General features: G+C 42.8%; 3 protein-coding genes across 3 annotated transcripts; 2 read left to right on the forward strand and 1 right to left on the reverse strand.

The window, feature by feature from the left end:
* Positions 1–4,012: 4,012 nt before the first annotated feature.
* On the forward strand, positions 4,013–8,543 carry LOC120815956 (E3 ubiquitin-protein ligase MARCHF2). The gene is made up of 5 exons (XM_040171083.2): positions 4,013–4,583; positions 5,484–5,779; positions 5,873–6,068; positions 6,305–6,514; positions 7,168–8,543. Exons 2-5 carry the CDS (start codon positions 5,595–5,597, stop codon positions 7,321–7,323), a joined length of 747 nt encoding a protein of 248 aa, XP_040027017.2. The 5' UTR covers positions 4,013–4,583; positions 5,484–5,594; the 3' UTR covers positions 7,324–8,543.
* Positions 8,544–8,790: 247 nt separating this feature from the next.
* On the reverse strand, positions 8,791–12,501 carry rab11bb (RAB11B, member RAS oncogene family, b). The gene is made up of 5 exons (XM_040171084.2): positions 12,210–12,501; positions 10,445–10,640; positions 9,933–10,126; positions 9,666–9,746; positions 8,791–9,481 (listed from the first exon to the last, which is right to left on the reverse strand). Exons 1-5 carry the CDS (start codon positions 12,247–12,249, stop codon positions 9,336–9,338), a joined length of 657 nt encoding a protein of 218 aa, XP_040027018.1. The 5' UTR covers positions 12,250–12,501; the 3' UTR covers positions 8,791–9,335.
* On the forward strand, positions 12,484–19,428 carry LOC120815952 (mitochondrial import inner membrane translocase subunit TIM44). The gene is made up of 14 exons (XM_040171075.2): positions 12,484–12,637; positions 13,405–13,568; positions 14,059–14,163; positions 14,365–14,529; positions 14,654–14,734; positions 14,908–15,057; positions 15,169–15,302; positions 15,381–15,466; positions 15,732–15,824; positions 15,927–16,051; positions 16,469–16,519; positions 16,856–16,945; positions 17,155–17,265; positions 17,619–19,428. The coding sequence occupies exons 1-14, from the start codon at positions 12,580–12,582 to the stop codon at positions 17,736–17,738; spliced, it is 1,533 nt and encodes a 510-aa protein (XP_040027009.1). The 5' UTR covers positions 12,484–12,579; the 3' UTR covers positions 17,739–19,428.
* The last annotated feature ends 2,611 nt before the right edge of the window (positions 19,429–22,039 follow it).

The following is a 22,039-nucleotide window of genomic DNA, read 5'->3' on the forward strand; positions in this document are numbered from 1 at the left end:
CACGCCCTCACCGCCCCGACCATGCACTGTCCACATGCTCAGCGTTGACCTAATCAGGGCCGCATAATCTCGGAGACCTTTCTCTCAATGCTCAGGAGAACCATATTTAGCTTTGTCGAAGTTTTTGTCAAGCAGGAAACGTGCATTTTGTTGCTCATTGAGGTAAAGAATTATTGGACAAACGATTTGAGCTAAAATCAGACTACTAGTCTACACAAACATAAAAAAACGTGTTCATGAACAAATAACCTTGCAAACAGTAAAAACAATTGAATCAATAGCTATCCTTACAATGTTTATTGAGTAATTGTCTGTAATCTTGTCATGACCCTGCTGCGTAATGGGTGTTGGCGAGTTTTCCATCAATGTAAGGAGAAAATTAATTGAATTCCCTGGTTTATCTGCTTATTTAATCTATAAAGGGGTTTTATATTAAATTTGTCTATAATTGTCCAAACCATTATAAATTGCATACATAGATTGACAAGACTGCCTGAACCCAATCACCCATCATGGATCTGAGGCCATATAAGCTGAGGATGCTCAACTTCACATCCTTAAATACTTTAAAACTAGAAATAACTCTTTTATCTCAAATCCAGTCAAATGAGAGCCTAGCGTTTAGCTCCCTTGAAAATATTTGAAATAGTGAAATGTTCTTCTCCGCAATGACAAGGTCTTCATGGGAAGAAAAAAAAGTAATCACAAAGCTGCAACCCAATCAGCTGACTGTACTCAATATAGCTAGTTGGTGATTCAATAACGGAGCTGAGCGAGTACACGCCGTCTTGTAATTGGAAGCACTGTCTGACAATTTGACCGGTCATGTGCACGGTTTCACTCTTCACATTTGTAGAGACAAAACCATAAATGTTGTGTTCCATATTACAGAGGCTATGAAGGTCCCATGACCAGGATGGACAAGTAGAGACGGATGAGAGAGTGTGACGTAACGCAATACCAAACTATGATAAAATGAACTTAAATATATAAGCTTATTTTTTCCTTTCAGATCTTCACTCCTCTTCAACCTTGTATTTGTGTGGAAATAAAAATGAAGAGGAGTTTGGTCTTCTGGAAAAGAAAAATCAATAAATTACTATGGTCAGTCCCTTTGGGGGAGTACAAAAGGTTGAGTTCTTGAAAGGGAAAAGCGGATTTACCTCTTATTAATTTAGTGTATATAAAAAATAAATAAATAAATGATTAAAGCAGCCACACGTTTTGTGTTTTAAGTGTTTTTTTCATGTGGCACCTTTCATATTTTTAAATCAATGATGTCTGTGGGCGTATATAGGTGAAAGCTCATAACATCAAAACTAAACAATCTGATTAAATAAACACTGTTTTTTATTCAGAATGGTCTGCAATGTTTTTTTCTGAGAAACCCCAAGGCTGTTGTGATTTGCACTTGAGTGGCACCCAATTGATTGACAGTAATTTTATGTTTACTTACAATTCTTATTCCTTACAAATATATGTGATTCTGTTAATGCTGCTAAAGGGGACACACTGTGTCCAGAACACTACTGACTGGTGTTCAGCATTAATTGGTAATCAAAGTATGCAATTAGACCGCTGGGCAATGACTATACACTTGTAGTATGAGAGAGGCAAGTCCGTTCTCACCGAGATGAGCCCACGTCAGGAAATGAGCCAAACTTTGATGCTAATGTGGACTCCTGCTGACAGTTAAAAGGATCACGAGATCGAACTGCAGCAATTGAATCATTCTGTTATTGGAAGCCATACGCAGTGAATACATTTAATCTATTCATCTGTCTGTCTCTCGCTTTAGCAGTGGCTGTCTCACCCTCCCTGCAGTTCTCTCTGTGGTACTGTCAATGAACTATGTCACTATGTAGACATGTAAGTCACTGTTGTGCATGTGTGGGCCGATCTTCATGCTGCATTGTTCAAAACTGTCCTTCGTGACTCATGCATGGAACTCAAATGTGAGACAATTTAAATTACTTTAAATTAATAGTTTATTTTATTGTATGTGCCTGAACTCGCTGCTGAAAAGAAAGACAGTAAAACATGGACTAAAGGAGTAATGTGCTATATGTATATAATTATTCCACATTTAGTAAAGATGAAGCTGACTCAGGTCACTTGCAGTCATCATGATAAGAATAAATTCCTTCAGCAGCATGCAGGAGTCATGACACACTGTCAGTGAAGTTAAACAACGGGAGGTACTATTGTGACTAACATACTGTGGCAGCTTGTTGAATCTCTGCTATGTCATGCAAACAGTTTCAGACCTTGTCTACCCGACTCACAAACGTTTTTGTGAGTAACAATGGAGCAGCAATGGGTAAATAATCCAGTAACCAGAAAACAATTCAAACCAACACACTCACTCACACATTACCTGGATTTTACTATTACATATTTTTTAGAAAAAGCATTCTCTTTTATGCAATTATAATTTTCTCAGTCGTCCAAAAGCATGATGTTTAAATGAGTTCATTTGTGTTTCTATCAATGTTAAAGTCCACAGACATGGTGTCCCGTGATATCCCCAAACACGCGGAGAGGTAGTGTCTCATGGTTTCAGTTGGACTTTGACCAAACAAACGGATGGAATAGCTAATGAGAAACACGCTCTGTATGTGTGTGTGTGTGTGTGTGTGTGTGTGTGTGTGTGTGCGTGTGTGTGTGTGTGTGTGTGTGTGTGTGTGTGTGTGTGTCTGCTTACTCAGGTTACACTCACCAAGAGGAGCCTTTCTTATCAGTTTATGGGGTTCAGAGGGAACTCAAAGTTGACATGGGGTAAAAGGGTGAGTCAAAAATAGATATTGTTTGACTAACAGATAAGAATCACATGTGGAGGTTACTATTTTCGGTCACACTAATGGAAAGTTTCGGAATTCACGGGGCTTAATTTTGAAAGTGTCCATAGTATCTTGGTTTTGAATGCTTCTCTACGATAAGGAATTCAATTGGGATGTTATTATATCTGGAAGCAAAATATTTTGGTGAAAAAATGACTTTCATGGCTGACCATGTGCACCTGGATCGGCCCGACTGCATTAGCTGGTCAAGCTCCAGGTCAGGTGGACATTTGCTGCAGGTGTAAATGTCAAAGAGTTTGATATAAAATATTTTTCTTTCTTGGCTAATAAAAATATATTTTAAATTCTATAACAGCAGTTTTCTTACATCTCAGCTGACATTTTAATACTGTACTCTATAATAAGTATAATTATTACATAAATATCAAACTGCCTTTGGGCAATTATGGCAGATAGTTTTTCCTTTTGGGTATTTTGATTTACTGTAAAGGAAAGCGTTTTTATTTTAGATATATGCTCATTAACAGGGAGTCAAAAGCATAATCGAAAAGAATCGTCCAAGACATTAATGTTCAAAGTAGTCAAAAGTAGTCAAAACAAGGAAGCCAAAAGGCTGTCATAAGTAAGAATGTTCATTAAACAGGAAAATTAACATATGCGTAATTATATTTTGTATGACAATTCGTATTTATTATTTGATTATTATCACTCACGCATGTTTAAGCACCAAACAGCATTTTCACGTAACAGCTGCAGGAACCACATAATTGTTAGGTAGTTTTGCATGTAACATACATGTTACGTACTTTATTATTACTGGTATTACTGGTGAAACGAGGATATATACAAGTAAAGAATAAAAATAAATATTTTTTTCCAAAGAATTTCATTTGACCTGAATAACAAAGAAATATTTGACCGACAAAATAATATTCATTCACTTATTTTTATGGTATATTTTTCAATGTTCAAAACTCTTTTATCAAATGATCAAAAATGTGGTCCTCAATTTGGCTCCATAGAGGTTCCGCTCTGCAACGTGAGGTTGATTTCAACGCTGCCACCCAGCGGTGCCGCGTCTCACCACAGATGTTTTCTCGATGGAGGATAGCGGTAGATTGACATCGCTGGGCCCCATTCACGGTCGTTTTGTTGAAAACGAACCCGTCCTCGTTGCGACGGTCGTGCACTGTGTTTATCAATCGTGGGCAAATTAAGTGAAAACAAGCATTACTGGCCTCCTTCAAAGCACGTTCAGCAATGGAAACACGACGAGCGGTCGTTACGAGCGTAGGTGACCAGTCGTATTGCTCACTGGAAGACTGCTTAGACTGTAGGTGTGTGTGTGTTTATTTCAATAGTCCGGTGTGAAGTGGCCATTGTCGCCACATCACCACGGTCTTTGAAGGCAGCATCGTGTCACGTGACCAGTGCACAGCTGAGTGGTGCTGGGTTTAGGCTTGCCCCGTTGCTAGCCTGTTAGCCCGTGTAGCCCCTTTAGCCGTGTCTAGTAATCCTTACGGAAACAGACATTTCCCTTCAGCCTTTTTGGCACAACCCCCCTCCCCCACCACCACCGCCCCCCAGGGAAGACATGCTAGGAGCCATGGAGAGGATACAACGCGTGCGGCTGCCCTTTGTATCCTCGCATATCATCCGTTTTTGGTTCGACGTCAATGTCATTATTTGCAGCTAGTGCTGCGCGTTTAGCTCCCGCTAGCTTGTTGTCGGGCGATCGCAGGGCCACGGCCAAGGCCGAGCGGAGAAGGGACAGGCCGTCCGGTGAGTACGTGCACGCTGACGTCTGTCTCTTCCCACCTCGTTCACCCGGATTTTTCAACGACGCCGCCGTGATGTGTGTCGGCTCGTCGGTTGACAGCTGCACAGCGGCTCCGTGGTTTATTGTCCGGTTGGCGTTCTCGTCCGTACAGTAACGAGACCGTATCCGTCATGTAACGCTACATAGCAGCCAGTAAAGGGACATGTTAGCTGTTAATATCATCGAATACAACACACAGTGTAAATAGTAGTGCCTACTTAGCACAACAGTTCGAGGTTTTTATATTATTACCGTGTAATGTTAATATGATAATAGTAATAAATCACCCGATTTGAAGGAAAACAAGTGCAGTAGCCGTGGCTTTAGTTTGGCTAATTCTGGCAGGACTATGTAGTGTATATATATATATATATATATATATACATGCATACATGCATACACGTTAAACAGTTTTTACCTGAAACGAACACCTGTTTTTTCTGCATAGCAACGCGCAGCATTCTCTATTTACTTGCCAATACAATGTGGTGTTGAGGCCATATCACCCGTATTGTCTGAAGCATAGTAATAACTTTTATTGAGTAAAACACTAAAACCTGAAATGCATTCTTTTTCATCCCCATCACTCCAATTGAAAAATATGTGTTTGTACCTTTCCCTTCACCAGAATGTATTTTTAATATTTTTAGAAACTACAAAATCTTGGGGCTCTACATTATTTGCCAACATGCCCTTTTTACTGATGTGAAGGTAGTGTGTCATGCAGCGAACAAGCCAGTACTTACTTCTCTCTCACATGGCATCAGTGAGACTTCTTCTTGTGATAGCCGTGCGAGGATGACATCATCACATGTGGTCATTTTAAAGTCCCCCCATGCTCTCTCTTGTTTGTAATCCTCCAGGCATTTGCTGTGTGGGTGGACGAAGGAGGAGTAGGAGGAGGTTTGGTTTTGGATCAGGATTTTGAAAGCGCCTCCACGGTCATCCTCTTCGCCATCATCTACAGCTGAGCCATGTCTTCGTCAGGCTGCTGCCACCTACCCGGCTCCCTCTGTGACTACTCCGGGAACGCAGAGTCTGATGCCTCCAAGGATTCGGAGGAGTCCGATTCTACTGCGCGGGCCCAGTTCATCGCCAAGGTGACGGCCAAAGATGGCCGCCCACTCTCCACCGTTGTCAAAGCGGTGAGCTTGCAGAGGTAAGAGCGAGGAACTCGTATGGAGCCCAAACGACTGAAATGTAATCACGAGATAAAACGTCAAATTTTTGTCCTCTCTACTTTCCTCCATAGTGATGTGGGCATGTGTCGGATTTGCCATGAGGGGGCTGGGCGGGAGACGCTGCTCTCACCCTGCGACTGCACTGGTACGCTGGGTAAAGTGCACAAGAGCTGCTTGGAGAAGTGGCTGTCCTCCTCCAACACCAGCTACTGTGAACTCTGTCACACCGAATTCACCGTCGAACGACGGCCACAACCACTCACAAAGGTTAGAGGGTTTTTACTGTAAAGATACATCTTTGTGTCGGTTTGAGTCATCTTCAGAGATGATTGATAGATGATGGCCCAGGGTTGTCAGTTGCATCAATGCATTTATTTGAATTATGCACAAAATAACAGCCATTGCGAACTAAATTGCATCAATCAGCCAATTTAACACCAAAGTGATACTGCATCTATGTTTTTGTTGACCTGAATCCATTTTTTCTTCAACTTCTAACTCAGTGGCTGAAGGACCCAGGCCCTCGCAGTGAGAAGCGCACTCTGCTGTGCGACATGGCCTGTTTCCTCCTCATCACACCCCTGGCAGCCATCTCTGGCTGGCTGTGTCTGAGGGGAGCCCAGGACCACCTGCAACTGAAGAGCAGGCTGGAGGCCGTCGGCCTTATCGCCCTCACCATCGCCCTCTTCACCATCTACATACTCTGGACACTGGTAACTAATGCATTGCTTTGCTTATTCTCCTTTCACTCAGATAAACGTGTTGATTGAGTTGTGTCTTATGTTGTGGTGCCCGGCATCTTTGGCTCTAGTATTTATTTGTCTTGTTGTCCTGCATAGATTTGACAAGCTGTGAACTCGCACACTGTACAAAGAAAACCACACATTTCCAAAATATCGATGATCTGCTGCTAGAAATGATCCATACAGTTTTCTTGTCCAATTTAACCTCGAATAGCACTTGAAGTCAAAGCATAGAGGAAAAAAACAAACTTGATACTCTTTGGTACAGAGTACTTATTTTTCTAAGGTTGGCCACATAAGTCGTGCAGGCTCATACTGTATTTTCTTTACTCCTTAACTGCTTGCCATGTGAGCCTATACTTTAAAAGGATGTATTTTGAATCTAAAACTTGCTTCAGAAACCTAACCCTTTAGTCTTCAGCAAACAATCGTTGAAAATCGTGAAAGATTTTGTCTTTCACCAACAGTTTTCGTAGCAAATACAGCTTCAGTAAGCACATCACTTTGGTCCTGCAGATGTAGAATGTCTCGAATAACTTGCAGTCAGTTTCATTGACGTCTGTCTTTTCTTTCCCGTCTCACCTTCTGTCTCGCCCCCTCCCGTTCCTTCCATTCCCCCTCAGGTGTCATTTCGGTATCACTGTCAGTTGTACTCGGAGTGGAGGAGGACCAATCAGAAAGTGCGCCTCCTCATGCCTGACATGAAAGGGGCGCACACCACTCAGCGCTCCGTGCCGACCAAGTCGACCAAGAAAATGACTGATGAGACCATCGTATGAGTGCGCGTCAGTGGCAAAAGGAATATTTAAGATGACGCCCACTGAAGCACTACCTGAAAACCAGATTAATCGTGATCATATTTTTTGCACTTCATAAGGACCATTTTGGGAGGAAAGATGTACCTCGTCCTCCTGTTTTACTTTATTGAAGCACTTGATGTAAACTACTACGGTATTGGCCGACCACACAAATGTTTTTTTTGGGGGGGGGAAGAACTCGTTCCGGAGTCATAGTAGATGTTGAGACACAGAGGTTTGACCCTGGACACCCAGCGCTGGGATGTGAAGAGCTGAAGACGAGGATAATGGACTAACCCGCCCAACTCTGTGTCCGTGACACTTAACATCTGAAATGCTAGGACACGAGCTAATGTAGCAGGATATATCTGGTTCAGCATGCTACTCCAATATACTATGGAACTTATTCACTACCTATAATTCCCACATGCCTCCTCACAATGTATTTAGCTGTTTTTGAACAACGGGCAGCCTATAGCCTGGCAGACGAGACTAACCGGAAACATGATTGGAAAAAGTCTGTCCCAGAATACGCTTTCTTGACCAGCAGAGGGAGACACTGGCCCTCACCAGTGTTGTCATCTACGCCCTGAAGCCCCGTGAAGGCTCCTGCTGAAGCATCCCATCGCCGTGTGAACGTGGGATATCACATGATTTACCTGTGTAGACGACAGTTAATGTTACGCATTTATCGCACTCGTCACGGAGGGTCAGTCAGTGGCGTTTGTGTTGCGTGGGGAAACACCGACGGCAGCCGTTAAACGGCAGTGCTGTAAATGCTTAAGGACGTGGCGTTGAAGGTGTGGGAAAGGGTTCATGTTCTAATTGGAGAATGCTTCTACTATTGTCATCAAAGTGCATTAGTACGCAGCCCTGCTCCACCTGTAAATGCACCATTCAGAAATTGAGCTGCCCAGAAATGAACAACTAGTTATCATGTCCCACAGCGCAAGAAATGCCATCTTGAATAGAAAAGATAAAGTGTTAAGAATAGCGAGACTACAGTGGTTTGTCCTCTATAAATGGAGATATAACAGAGCAGGCTGGTAGACTGTAAAGTTTCAAAAGAAAAATGTTTTTTTGAGATGTCAATGTGTGCAGCATATGCTATAAAAGTATTTTGTGTTATTGTAGTCTTCCTGCTGCATCCCCCAGAAAGTTGGGTTATTGTGCAATAAAACAAGAGGGAGTCCTGGACTAAATCAATGGGAATTGTCTGTTGATTTTAGGTAGCCCCGCTTCTAATAATGTGATGTTATCTTTGTAAATGTATTAATAATTATCAATCATTTGCCAGGGAGAACTGTTGAACGGTTGAATGTTCCTGCGATCGATACAAAACGATATCAAATGCCCTCGACGTAACAAGGGGGTCCGGGCTCATTGTCACGGTAATGTTGGTCCTTTTGTGTATTGAAGGATGTAGAAAACACACGAGGTCACAAAAACTTAATATTGTAAAATTTATTTCATGGCATTAATATAATGTATGTGAGCGGACAAGCTATCAAAACAACAAAAACAATATTTTACAGAAAATGACATAAGCATCAGTAGCGTCACAACCACTTTTGAGATGACTGAGGGGGGAACAAAGAACAAAAGCAGGACTGCTGGTACGACAATCAGACAGGCTTAAAGACTCCAACATGTGCAACAACCCTCCCTTTAACAAGGGTTCAAGCAAAGCTAACCTGCTATGCTACACAATTGTGGGTCATCGTGGCAGCTACACACACACCGCACCATCAGTCCTGCTTTTGCACCGGGATGTAGCAGACTACCTGGGTCAGATTACAACTCGGAAATCATTCAAACAGCTCTTTATGGAACTGATCGTCCGTGGCGAAACGGAACCGACTCCACTCATTTAAAAAATAAAAAAAAGGGCAGGTTCAGAGAAATATAGCAACCCCCGGGCAGATGGAAGCATACCAAGACTGCAGATTTCAGTTAATAGATCAACCCAGGTGAAGAGGGACGGTTGCCGCGGGTTACAGGTTCTGACAGCACTGCAGTTTGCTCCCCCTCTGGCCGTCGGTGGTGGGTGGCACGCTGATGTCTACCACGTTGTTCCCCGGGGACTCGTCGTGGGCAGAGCGCTCAGCGATCTGTTTCTGCGAGACGATGCGATAGATTTCTGGGGGTTTTTTGGGGAAAGATGGAAACAGAAACAGATCAGCCATTTTCCCCACGTGAAACCTTCCGCTCTTCAGGGTGCGCGTCGACAATGCTACTGACACCCAAACAGGCGAGATACAGTTCATCTTTGAAGGACGACAACAGTGCAGCGCTGACTCCCCAAAACCAGTTGGCAAGAATACCTGTGAGGATGTTCTTGAAGGCTTCTTCGACATTTGTTGAGTCCAATGCTGAAGTTTCTATGAATGACAGATTGTTCTTCTCTGAGGGGGTAAGAAAGAAAACATACATTTAAAAACAGACGCTCGTCGAAAATAAGTTGAGAGGAGATCCCATTATTATAATGTTTTATATATATATATATGTTAATTTCTTCCCATTCTCTAAAAAACGTCATGTTGATGCTTAAACAGTCCAGCGCTTTTGTCCCTTTTTGGAAGTCACAGTACCTGCGAAGGCCCGGGCCTCGTCCGTGGGCACGGCCCTGAGGTGGCGCAGGTCGCTCTTGTTGCCAACCAGCATGATGACAATGTTGTTGTCGGCGTGGTCTCTCAGCTCCTTCAGCCAGCGCTCCACATTCTCATACGTCAGGTGTTTGGCTATGTCGTACACTAAGAGCGCCCCCACCGCTCCTCTGTAGTACCTGCAGCATCAAGACACGATGGCATCGGCCAATTCAACTAGACGGGAACCGACTGCAGGTCAAAGACTGTTCTAATGTTTAAATATAGTTAGATGAATATAGTTCTATTGGATCTATATGCAAAGTCAATGTTTGGTCTGGGACACCTGAGGATTCTTTGAGTTCATTGTTGACATATACACGGGTTCCGTATCTTACTCCAGGAGATTAAACCCACGAGCCAAAGACGTGCTCGTCCCTGATCAGAGGTCCCAGTTGTCTTTGACTAAATGCTGTAGGACATATCCACAAATCGGCCCCTTGTTTGAGATGACTCACGCCGAGGTGATGGCTCTGTAGCGCTCCTGTCCAGCCGTGTCCCAGATCTGAGCCTTTATCGTCTTGCTGTCCACCTGAATGCTGCGCGTGGCAAACTCCACCCCGATGGTGCTCTTACTCTCCAGGTTGAACTCATTTCGGGTGAACCGAGAGAGCAGATTGCTCTTCCCTACGCCTGAATCCCCAATTAACACAACTGTGGTGGGAATAAGGAGAGGGGGGGTAAAAGATGAGACGAGACAAGTGTGTTAGTATTGTGCATGACTGATAAGAGCCCAACACTGGCGCAAACAACTCCGCCGCTTTGTGTTTGTCTGATTCACGGGATACAAAAACGCATTTCTACTGTAAAATAGTATAAATAATAAATGGAAAAACACAAGGTTTGAGTTACTACAGAACCTTATAATTGTGCCTTTTCAAGTCTTTAGAATTAAAACAAATCACTAAAATATCAATAACAACATTTGACTGAGTAGAATATTAACAGAATAAATGTGATGCATTTTTAGTGCACTTCATACGTGTGACGAGTTGAGCTATTCCAAAACAACTGAGTGGGCTGACATCTAGTCAGGTCTTCCTGTAAGGAAGCTTTGACAATGAGGAGCTCCAGAGCTGATTTAAGATGCTCCTACAAAAAGAACGGAAGGAACCACATAAGAGTGTAAAACATGGAGCTTTTACATATGTGTCTATATGTCATAGTCATATATGTCACCGTGGACAACCAGCTAAATTAACTAGTTGGGTATAGTCATAAGTTGACGATTATGATTATCATCAATCCCTGTTAAAAGGCGACCGACGGGACCTCTAACACCTGGTCCGAGCCTGGTTTCTGATCACACTGCAGCAGCCGAGGTGGAGCCTCCCTCCCCCCCTCACTCCTTCAACAAAAGGAAATAGAGCCGAACTGTGTTCCCTGTCGACGTTGTGCCCGTCCGGGCTGCAGGAAGCTGATAACAGGCTCCATCAAAACCTGAATCGACAGTTTTGGACCGCCTTGCCCTTCCTGTCCGGGCTTGGTACACATGACGATGGCTCGGGAAGAGAGAGAGAGAGAGGGAGAGAGAGAGCATTCGCCTCCGGCAGATGCCCTATTCATCCCACAGAGGCTACTTTGTTACGTCTAAATGGTCCTTCGGCTTCTACGGGCCCAGGATGTTAATGTGCCACGGGGAGCTGATATCACGATCAAAGGAAGTCATTCTGGATCCGACTGAGGGCTCGAGACAAACATGGACCTGGAGTCTGGTACAACCAGATCAGCCAAAACACTGATACGCCAAGTTCAGAAGTTGTCGGTGTGTTTTGCGTCAGGGGACAGAGGAACGACCCTCGTCTGAGGATGAAGCCGGTGGGTGAGGAGAGGTGGAGTTGAGGCCTTTAAATCAGCCTCATGAGGTGGAATCAAGCAGCGTGACATTCAGTAAAGCAGTAAACTGTTTACTTCAGAAGCCCGAGCTCGCTGTACCACTCGCTGAAAGTTGAATACAGAGGCTGAGCAGGGACAGGGTGTTGCATCCCATACCTATAAATATAGCTGCAGGCGTTCGTGTTAAAATGACAGCGTAATGTTTTAATAACACCAACCGAGTACCATCCGGGCACTTTTTAGCATTAGTTCATTTAGAAATTGTGGATATCTCGTCTGCAAAAATGACACAAGAATACATGTATGTGCTTTCTAAAGCCTAGCTTTGTCGGTGTGAGTAAAGAGGGGCTATGCAGTCATCTTTTTTTTTTTTAGTTTTTTTTTTACCTTTGAACAAGAAATCGTATTCATCGTCTCGGTTCCCCATTCTGGACGAGGCCTCTCCGACGCTTGTCTCCCGAAGAGGATGCGGAGGGAAATGACGGGTATGGCTTGTTGTTTTCTAGGGCAGGAAAAAAGAGAAGAATTCGGTTAGCGGTTTCGCGCTGAGACTGCGCGCCGGCGTTCGCTGTCAGGGCGAGCTGGCCGCAGAACGAGAGGCGGCTCGCGGCTCTGCAGCGGGAGGGGAGGAGCCCCTGCGCCTCGCGTGCCTTCCTCGGGGGGGCGCTGCCGCGCCGGCGGGCCAGCAGGCACCGTCCGGCTGGAGACGCACGCAGTGGTTTTAAAGGCAGAATGAGAAGAACGACGGAGGGGGGACATGCACCAAAAGGTTCTGTTGGACACAATAACTAGCAGCGAGAAAACACGTTGGAGTGGTACGTTATATGAATGGATATCTTGTGGTGGAGACGCTTTTCTAAATCAAAAAATCTGAAATAAGGCTCTCACAAAATCAAGGTCTGTCTTTTCCAACATGTAACTAATGAGGTCTTAAGTGTTAAGGGGCATTATCAATGTTTTGTATCATTCCTTATTGTTTATTTTGTTCGTTTTTTTGTTGCCTTTTATTATTTTAATCCATTTGTTTTTATTGTTTTATTTTTTATGTCTGCTCACAATTATTTTATAAGGACGGTAAGAATAAAAACATTTTTTAAGCTAATTGTTAAAAGCAAATAAAGTGACTGCATGTGTGTTGTTAAACTTTGAGTTTGAGTGGAAGCTGAGCGAGCCAGATTGAATATGCTGCAGGATATATCCATGTATTGTGGATATATGCAATATATGTCCTTACCATCAATATGGAAAAAGAAATTACACCAAATTGAATCACTTCAGTTTTCAAATTGAAGATATCTAAATGTGAGTTCTAGTAAAACTTCTGGAACAATCCTAGAAATCCTACATTGTGCTTTTGGGACAATAATGCCTTGTAACAGTGAGTAACTTGTAACAACTGTAATGCACAGTCATGCACAGTAATGCACAGTACCAGTCCAAAGTTTGACATATATTAGTGCATTTTCTGATTCGCATCTTAAATTAAAATCAGTCATTTGTGACGGAATTAAATGCTCTGATTTCCTGGCGGGAGACAGGACATTGGGTCATTATAAAAGCACAACGCTTCTTTTTTTTTTAGGACGAACTGTCCCTTTAAAGTTTTTGCTGACAGCTGGCTCCGCCCATGCTCATCAACTCGGCTCCCATTGGCTGAGAGAGAGGTCAGCTGCTGCAGTGGTATGCACGTGCAGCTCCGTGCATTTCAAGATCAAGATGGCAGCCTCCGTGTGTCGTTGCTACGAGGTTAGACCATTCATGTCCTTCATTACAGTTATTTCGTCTCTTGCGGATAATTTAGCTAAGGGAGTAAACACGTTCGTCTTGTAGTTGGTCTGTTCTCGTCTACTTATGGACAGAAAATGTATAGTTTGTGTATTTAGGTACAACATTGCAGGATTTCCATTAGGCCTTGTTGCATCAGACGGACTGCAGGGTTCTGAATGTCCTTAGTCACCTATCAACGTTTTTAATGAGCTTAATTAGTTTTGTTCGTGGAAAGGTATTCGTGTGTGTTTGTGTGTGGGAGTCTTAAAACCGGTAATGTGAGGTAAAGAAGTCGGCCGTTTTACACGCATACATGTGACCATTAATCATAGTGGTACAACTCTGTTATTTAAGTAGCAACGTTCCGGTTGTTGCACCGTTTACCTATTTAATATCCTTGCTTGCTACCGAGGTAGAAGGACTGCTTAATGTCCCATTGAAGACATGTAAGTCGTTCTCTCCACTGCAGCTGGTTGGCAGACGTGCCTTGGCCCTCTGCTTCCGTCCTACTGCCTCTTCAGTGTGGAGAGGAGATGCCCACACGTTAATGAGGAGTCCAGCTGCAACGGTGCAGGTAACCACCCAAGGCTCCCGTTTACTTTAATAAGATGAATACTTATTGATCATTTAATTACAAAAATGAAATTATCAGTGGTTTGTGTAGAATTAGCTGGTTCATTTTCTTTCTTAATCTCACAAAGCACCATCCTCTGCTTACTCCGATCGATGCCTCTGCCTGTCTGAGTTAAGTCCAAATTTGTATTTGTCTCATAAGGTGCGATATGCTTCGGGACGTAAAGGTTTCTTGGGAGAGTTTGTGGATAATCTGCGGCAGGAACTCAGCAAGAATCAGGAAATGAAAGAGAACATCAAGAAGTTCAGAGAAGAGGCCAAGAAGCTTGAGGAGTCTGACGCTCTCCAACAAGCCCGCAAGAAATATGTAAGAATACTATATATTTTGGTTTGTTATCTATTTGAATAACGATATCTGCGTCAACAAGGATTTGCTTCACATTATTTTTAATCTGTAACAAGGCCACATCATTTTTTTTTTCATTTATCAGAAATCTATAGAGTCGGAATCCGTAAAGACTTCAGAGGTGTTTAAGAAGACCTTCGGCTCTCTGTCGGAGACCGTCAAGGAGGTAAGGTATTGCCACTTCTTCACCATGGACGTCCAAGAGGAAATGGCCTCAAATGAGAAAATTAAGTAATGTCTTCTTAGTTCCTGTGGAAGTGACAGTTTATCTAACCATACTAACTAATTGCATCTGTCTCTTTGTTTGTGTACATGCGGCTAATGCCATCGGTGCCATAGGGCCTGGAGGAGGTGAGTCGTACTGAGATCGGGAAGAAGATCAAGGAAAGTGTGGAGGAGGCTGCCAAGACGGCCATGCACTCTGCTGAGTCCGTCTCCAAAGGAGGAGAAAAACTGGGTAGAACTGGTGCATTCAGGGCCATCTCACAGGTCAGTAGAGAATAAATAATATCCGTAAGTTAACCAGGTTTCACCCTCAAAATTACACCATCTCTGGAGGTGAATGCTGTATCTTTGCATTTTTGTCTGTGATCTCTGCAGGGTGTGGAGACCATGAAGAAGGAGATAGACGTTGGGGATGCCGGCGCTTACAGAGCTCCCCCGCAGCTCAGGAAGAGAAGCGATTTCTCCTCCAAAGGAGCCGAATGCGACTCCAGAGTGTTCGAGGCCAATGAGTAAGTTTCCCTTCACACTCCTCTTGTTTAAAAGAATATATCTGTACTTCAAGTGATTATCTTGTATTTTTCATGCAGAGAGGCTATGGGTGTTGTTCTCCACAAGGATTCAAAGTGGTACCAGCAGTGGAAGGACTTCAAGGACAATAATGTCGTTTTTAACAGTAAGAAAGAACTGATGGGCTCAGATATATATATATATATATATATATATATATATATATGAGAGAGAGAGATCGATCAAAATCATATACAGTTTGCACTTATGCGCTTCCCTTTAAGGGCAGCAGGTGGCACCAAGTTCTCTACAGTCAATTTCATTATGAACTAATACAATTACGGCATTAGTGGTTGAAACAGATCGTAGGGCCATTACAAGCACCTGTTTTCATTTTTCTCACCCCAATATCCCCTTTTTGTCTCCGGCAGGATTCTTTGAGATGAAAATGAAATATGATGAAAGTGACAACGCTCTTGTCAGAGCATCCAGAGCTCTGACTGACAGCGTCACTGGCTTCCTAGGTAAGGCTCTCCCAATCATTTTTTTTGCAGTTACTTCTCAAAATAGAATAAATTATGAAATCTCATAGCCATATAAACCATATTTGTCTGTTTGTTTTCCAGGTGGTCTTTTTTCCAAAACTGAAATGTCTGAGGTTCTAACGGAGATTGTGAAGGCTGACCCCACCTTTGACAAAGACTCTTTCCTCAAACAGTGTGAGAAAGACATCATCCCGAACATACTGGAGGTAAATAGACGCTTTGAATGTCTGTTTTATTCTTGAATACACTCCGCTATTTGCTCCGTACTTGAGGGTATTTCACCAAAGAGCTCAAGAAAAAAGTTACTGAGGAAAAAGACTACTGATGAAAGTTACTTAGTGAAAATAAGAGTCAAATCTGGCTGAGCAAGAGACTCAATTAGAATTATTGATGTTGGAAAACGCTGAAATTAATGCCTTGTTTCTGATGACAGTTAAAATCATATGCATCATAATGATAATACATTTTATTTATAACTCAATTTGCAGACATGTGACATTAAGACAACAATGACAATGGAAATAGGCAGGATTTGGCAACATCGTTTCAGTTCACTTGGCGTAGCTTTGTGAAATACCCTTCCGATGTAGGAAACATTAACGCTGACGCTGTTTGTCCTACAGGCGATGATTCGGGGGGAGCTTGAAGTGTTGAAAGACTGGTGCTATGAAGCTGTAAGTCATACTCTGCTGCCTCTGCATGTAGTGTTCAGTAAACTCTACATAAATACAGCATAGACCGCAAAATATTTTGGGAATTTCTGAAGTCTGAAAACTGGCAAACTGGCAGCTTCTCTTCTTGTTTAATATTTATAGAAGGCACTTTTCCTCGTATCTTGTCAATAATATTATAATGATATTCCTTTAGTGAATTTGCAAATGGATACACTGACTTTTTTTTCTCACAAATAGACCTCTTCACAAACAGGGAACTACTATGTTGGTCCGTCCAGTTTAGTAGCCTCGAAAGTATGTGCAAAGCCAAATGTGTGTTTATTTACCTGCCCGTAGACGTACAGTCAGCTGGCTCATCCCATCCAGCAGGCCAGAGCGCTGGGGCTGCTCTTCCAGTCCAAAGTCCTGGACATTGATAACATAGATGTAAGTGCTTTTACACCAGCCGTCACACACGTTGCGTCATTCCGTCCATTACTGTGAACTTCAATGTTTAAAGTAATATCTTTTGTTCTTGTGTTGTTCCATTCTTCTCTCTTTAGCCTCCACATTCAGTTCACTTGCATGCAAACAATCAGACATCCGTTTACATTTTAATTGAATCTGTGTTTTTGTCGGCTCTCCTTGTGTTGTAGCTGGCGATGGGTAAGATGATGGACCAGGGCCCAGTCCTGATTATCACCTTCCAGGCTCAGGTCGTCATGGTGATCCGCGGCCCCAAAGGAGACATTGTGGAAGGAGATCCGGTCAGTCAACTCATGATTACTTGTGCCAGAATAGGGAATCTGATACAATCAAGTCATTTCAAGGAAGTAAATTACTCAAATAGCTGAGAATTATATTAGTGCTCCTCGACCCGTGTCTGTTTTGCATTATTTGTGTTGGCTTGTGTTACTAACATAGTAATTTAACCACCGATGGTGATACATCGCTTATGTGAATATACACACATTAGGTCTAGTCAGTCAAACAACATGCATCTTAAAATACTTCAAAGGAGTTGTGCTTGATCCCCCTTCTAGTCCAGAAATGTCTTTTGTCTGGAAGAGACCACAACTTACTACAGTGCTGACCCTGTGTTCACATCCTCCCCCGACAGGAGAAGGTGATGAGGATGATGTACGTTTGGGCGCTGTGCCGTGACCAGGAGGAGCTCAACCCCAACGCAGCCTGGAGACTCCTGGACATCTCCGCCTCCAGCACGGAGCAGGCTCTGTAGGAGGAGACTGGGGGGAGGGACACCCACAAACTGTGAAGGAGGGGAGAGACGCAAGGATGTGACTGGAACACCTGCGCTCGGCCTCACGCACACGCACGCACGCACACACGCGCACACACATCTACATCTGAGCGCAGGGCGCTCCCATGTCCCTGTGTCATGCCAGAGACTGTCGGCGCATCCTCACATTCCCGATCGACCAGAGGATTTATGTGCACACGGCGTTCTCCCCTCTGTGGCACGAAGACATAAATAGACTGCCGGTGCTTCATCCATCCGTAGGCAACTGTGCGTCCACCGATATACGCGTGGGTCGTGTCTGCACTGGTCCGCTCTGTGTTTTGGGTTGCATTGCTTCTTGGGAGGGCTGGAACCAACCTTTTCAACAACCTCTTAAAGAGGAGTGAACCTGTGCCATTTCCATGATTGTGTTGTCTAGAGGTACAGTCCATTCGCACCGGGCCGGTGGCTCGATCCAAGAAGATGAAGATGATGATGATGGGTGGAAATGGTTTAACAAAAGACGCCAGCGAGTTGCGTGATGGAAATTACTTTTTAATAATTGGCTCATATTACAGATTAAAGACATCCAAGCCTGCGCTGCTGGGATTTCAACCATTCTTTTTTCATTTAAAAAAAAAAGTCTCCTGTAAGTCTCCAAACTTATATTAAACTGCAATACTAAAGGCATGAGGTGCAAATTGTACATGTGTCTGCCTGTGCATAGTTTGCCTATGCAGCTTCCCAATTTAATATAAATAGAACTGCACATCAACTGTTGAGTGTTTACGCTCCCTTAAAAAGAACACCGTCTTATCAGAGATGGCGATATAACCAGTGACAGTCGTTGTTTTTAGACAGTAAATTGTTGTTTTGTTTTTTAGACCAAATTACAAGTGATTGTGAAGATAAATGCTTTCTCAGAACTCTGCCTGTATCTGCCAAATTCCACTGTGGTGGTTTTTTTTTCTTGGTTCCTAATGGCCTTCACAGCAGAAACGTATCAACACTTATAAAAGTACATAAAGATGAGGCTTGAATCAAGTAACGCAGGATGTAATAACCCGTGTAGCTCAGAGCGCCCGATGCACCTGAGACGCCACAAGATGACATGCTTGTGTTTGCGCCAGAGGCGTCATATGTAGCCGTGCATTTGGCTCCCATTCAGTGTACATGCACTCAATAAGAACTGTATTGTTTTTAAACATATGTTTATAAGATTGGGAGGGACCGCGTTCAAATATGTCATAATGACACGTTATGATTTGATGATCATTTGCCATCTTGTGTTGTATATTTCACAGCTGTTTTTTTTTACTAAAAGTTTGGGTTTACTGTTGCTGAAGATGGAAACTTGAATGAATCTGCATATTAATGCACCCGTTGTGTTAACTGGCATCTGTACTGTGTGACCACGTGGGCCTCTACTCTCATGTGTCTGAAGATGGAACACGTTATGATTGTACTGTAGCTCTTTTCACCCAACTATTCTATTAAGTCCATAATGGTGACGAGAAATATAGCTCCCGGTATATATACTAAATATACATATATATATATATATATATATTTTGTGCCACAATAATTTGGGAATTTTTTACAGTTTTCATCCATGCCCAAAGCATGCAATGTGAGATCATTAAGGGGAGAAAGAGGTAAATAAATCGAATTAACGCATATTACAATGAAACTTCATACTCAGTTAATTATTTCCATTAAGTTTATATTTACTCGTCAGTCATTTAGCCTATAAAATATAAACAAGTCTATGATTGATTTATGAGCAAACTGCTCTATGAGCAAATATCCAAATATGTTTTGGATTTAACTAGGAAGGTTTGTTGTATCTAAGCTACTGAATTGGCGTCTGCATAAATGTTACAAGACACCACCAAGTGAATAGGGTAAAATATTTAAGCTAATAAGTATCAATACATAAACTACCTCAGTTAATAACATAGACTAAGACAATCATTTTGTTTTTTATTAGTATTAAAGGTTTTCTACAATTTTGTGTTGCTAATGCAAATAAGGCATTATCTAATGCTGCGGACAAAAAAGAACATCTACATTTGTCATTCGGATGTCTTCTTTCCTCGAATCTGAGAGAAAACATGTTATAGAAGCAAAATAGAAGAGGGACTTTCTAGTAAGTAATTACAGATAAATTGCCTTGAAAAATTGTCTAGATTTGGACATTAATTAACTGACATGTTTGTTGGGTTTGATCATCAGCAAATCTTTAAATTTAGTGAATTTCTTGCCACCCAAAATACACACTTACTCAACACTGTCCCCTTGATGGGCTTTAGATGTCATATCTGTACACAAAATACTGTTCTTTTTTGGACTGGTTTTGGAAAAGTGACCAAAATGATACAGCTTGCTCCAACACAACAGCCCGGAGGTGAAGCAGTACTCAAGCAGTACTTTCATGAACACCACAAGTTGTGCCCTAGTTTACACAATAAAAGCTCTCAGTGCAGTGAGAGCATCGACATCAGACCTTTAAGTGAGCAGCTATCAAACTGTTTCAATATCATTAAACCAGTACACCAACGGATGCTGAAGGTTTTGGTTAATCAGACCTGCCAGACATCCTGCAGCGGGACCCTGAGTCTGCTCTCTGAACCCCAGCTTGACCTCTCAGGCCACCATCTGTACCGACGAGGTGCAAAGCGATGGAAATGATGAATTTCGTAACTTTGCGGGCTGGAGATCTTTATCAATTAAGTCCCCAGTAGGCGGCCTGTTGGAGCGCTGCTCGCCGTGATTTGATTATTCATCCCCTTCAGGACAATGTGACAATCCGCTGGCGGCTAATTAAACCCACGGGGAGGTCCCATGCGACCTCAGGCGGGGGAGGGGGTGAGGTTGTGTACGTACTGCATCCTGTCCCAGTGCTTGGACCATTTAAATTGTGTTAATTAATTTCTTCTCGCAGTGGAGCTGAGACACAGGTGCAGTTGTGTTACTCCTTTTGTTCTTACATCACGATCATCGTCATTTCTTGCAGTTCAGCAAAACTTTCAATGCAGTCTGACATTAGACTTAATAAAATCGTCTTATACAACTGGATGCAATGCAGAAGTCTTTCACCAGGCAGATGCAATCCGCAGGCCTTACTCTGTAAGGTGCACTTTATTAATTCATCATCTCTGTCTCAACCTACTATTTTCCAGTCGATCGTCAATAAGTCAACATCTTGTGATTTATTTTAGTTCTAGTTTTAAATTAGTTAACATTGATTAATGTTTTTAAGCCAAACAAACTATTGCCACTTTTTAAATATTGATATATTGTGTGTGTGATGTGATCAATGCCATACAAAGTCTATACATTTTATTCATTTTGGGGGCTTTGCGAAAAATTCAAATTTCATTTAAATAGAACAGTTACTTCTACTACTTACTATTATAAACTAACCTAATAACTCCATTGTGTAATTCATGTGACGTCATCTTTATTTAAATAGCCCAAAATTACACATTGTTTCCACCTTTGCAATTGTACGACATTCTTCAATGAAACAGAAAGAGTTCGTCTTAAACATCAATTTTTTTTCTGTGCACTCTTCACTTGTCAAACTAATACAAACAAGGCCCTGGTTTGATGTTCATACAGGATAAGGGTCTGTTTTCGAGTAAATATCCAGACAACTATTAGACTATAAGACTATAAGCCAATAAGGCTGCACGTCTACGGGCCCCTGGGGGTCCGTGCCCCCCACACTCCTCTTACATAATGCAAAAAGCCACACATGGCTCCCGGCGCCTCACTCGCCCCAGCCAACAGATGTACGTGTGCCGTCCACACACAGGCGGCGGGATATCAGTGGAAGCCTGCGAGGTGGGGCGGATCCCTCAAACTGCACAGACTTAAAAGCTGAGGAGGTGCTGCAGGACGAGGCGGAGATCAGACCTGAAGCTCGGGGAGGAGGCAGAGCCGCGAGCTTCTCTGCAGTGCCGAACAGCTGCTGCTGCTGCTGCTGCTGCAGGATCATCACCGCTCCTCCACGTCGGTCCTCACCTGGGAGAACAGCCGGAAAAGTAAGTTCTCGAGTCTCCTCGTCATCCAGTTTGTCATCGTGTGAACTTTGTGTGTGGGAAGCGTGGCACTTAGAACTTTATGTCCATTCCATCGGAGTAATACGTCATACGTTGTTTGCTTGCATTTCTGTGAAATGTTCATTCAAATGAAGAAAAATATTCACCTCAATCCTTTGTTTAGACTGCGGTGAAACGTAAAAATCGTGCCGTTGTGCTGAATTTCATAGAGTGATGAGGTAACATAAGTTGGAC

The sequence above is a fragment of the Gasterosteus aculeatus genome, chromosome 3 (assembly GCF_964276395.1).
Source record: "Gasterosteus aculeatus chromosome 3, fGasAcu3.hap1.1, whole genome shotgun sequence".
Classification (NCBI taxonomy): domain Eukaryota; kingdom Metazoa; phylum Chordata; class Actinopteri; order Perciformes; family Gasterosteidae; genus Gasterosteus; species Gasterosteus aculeatus.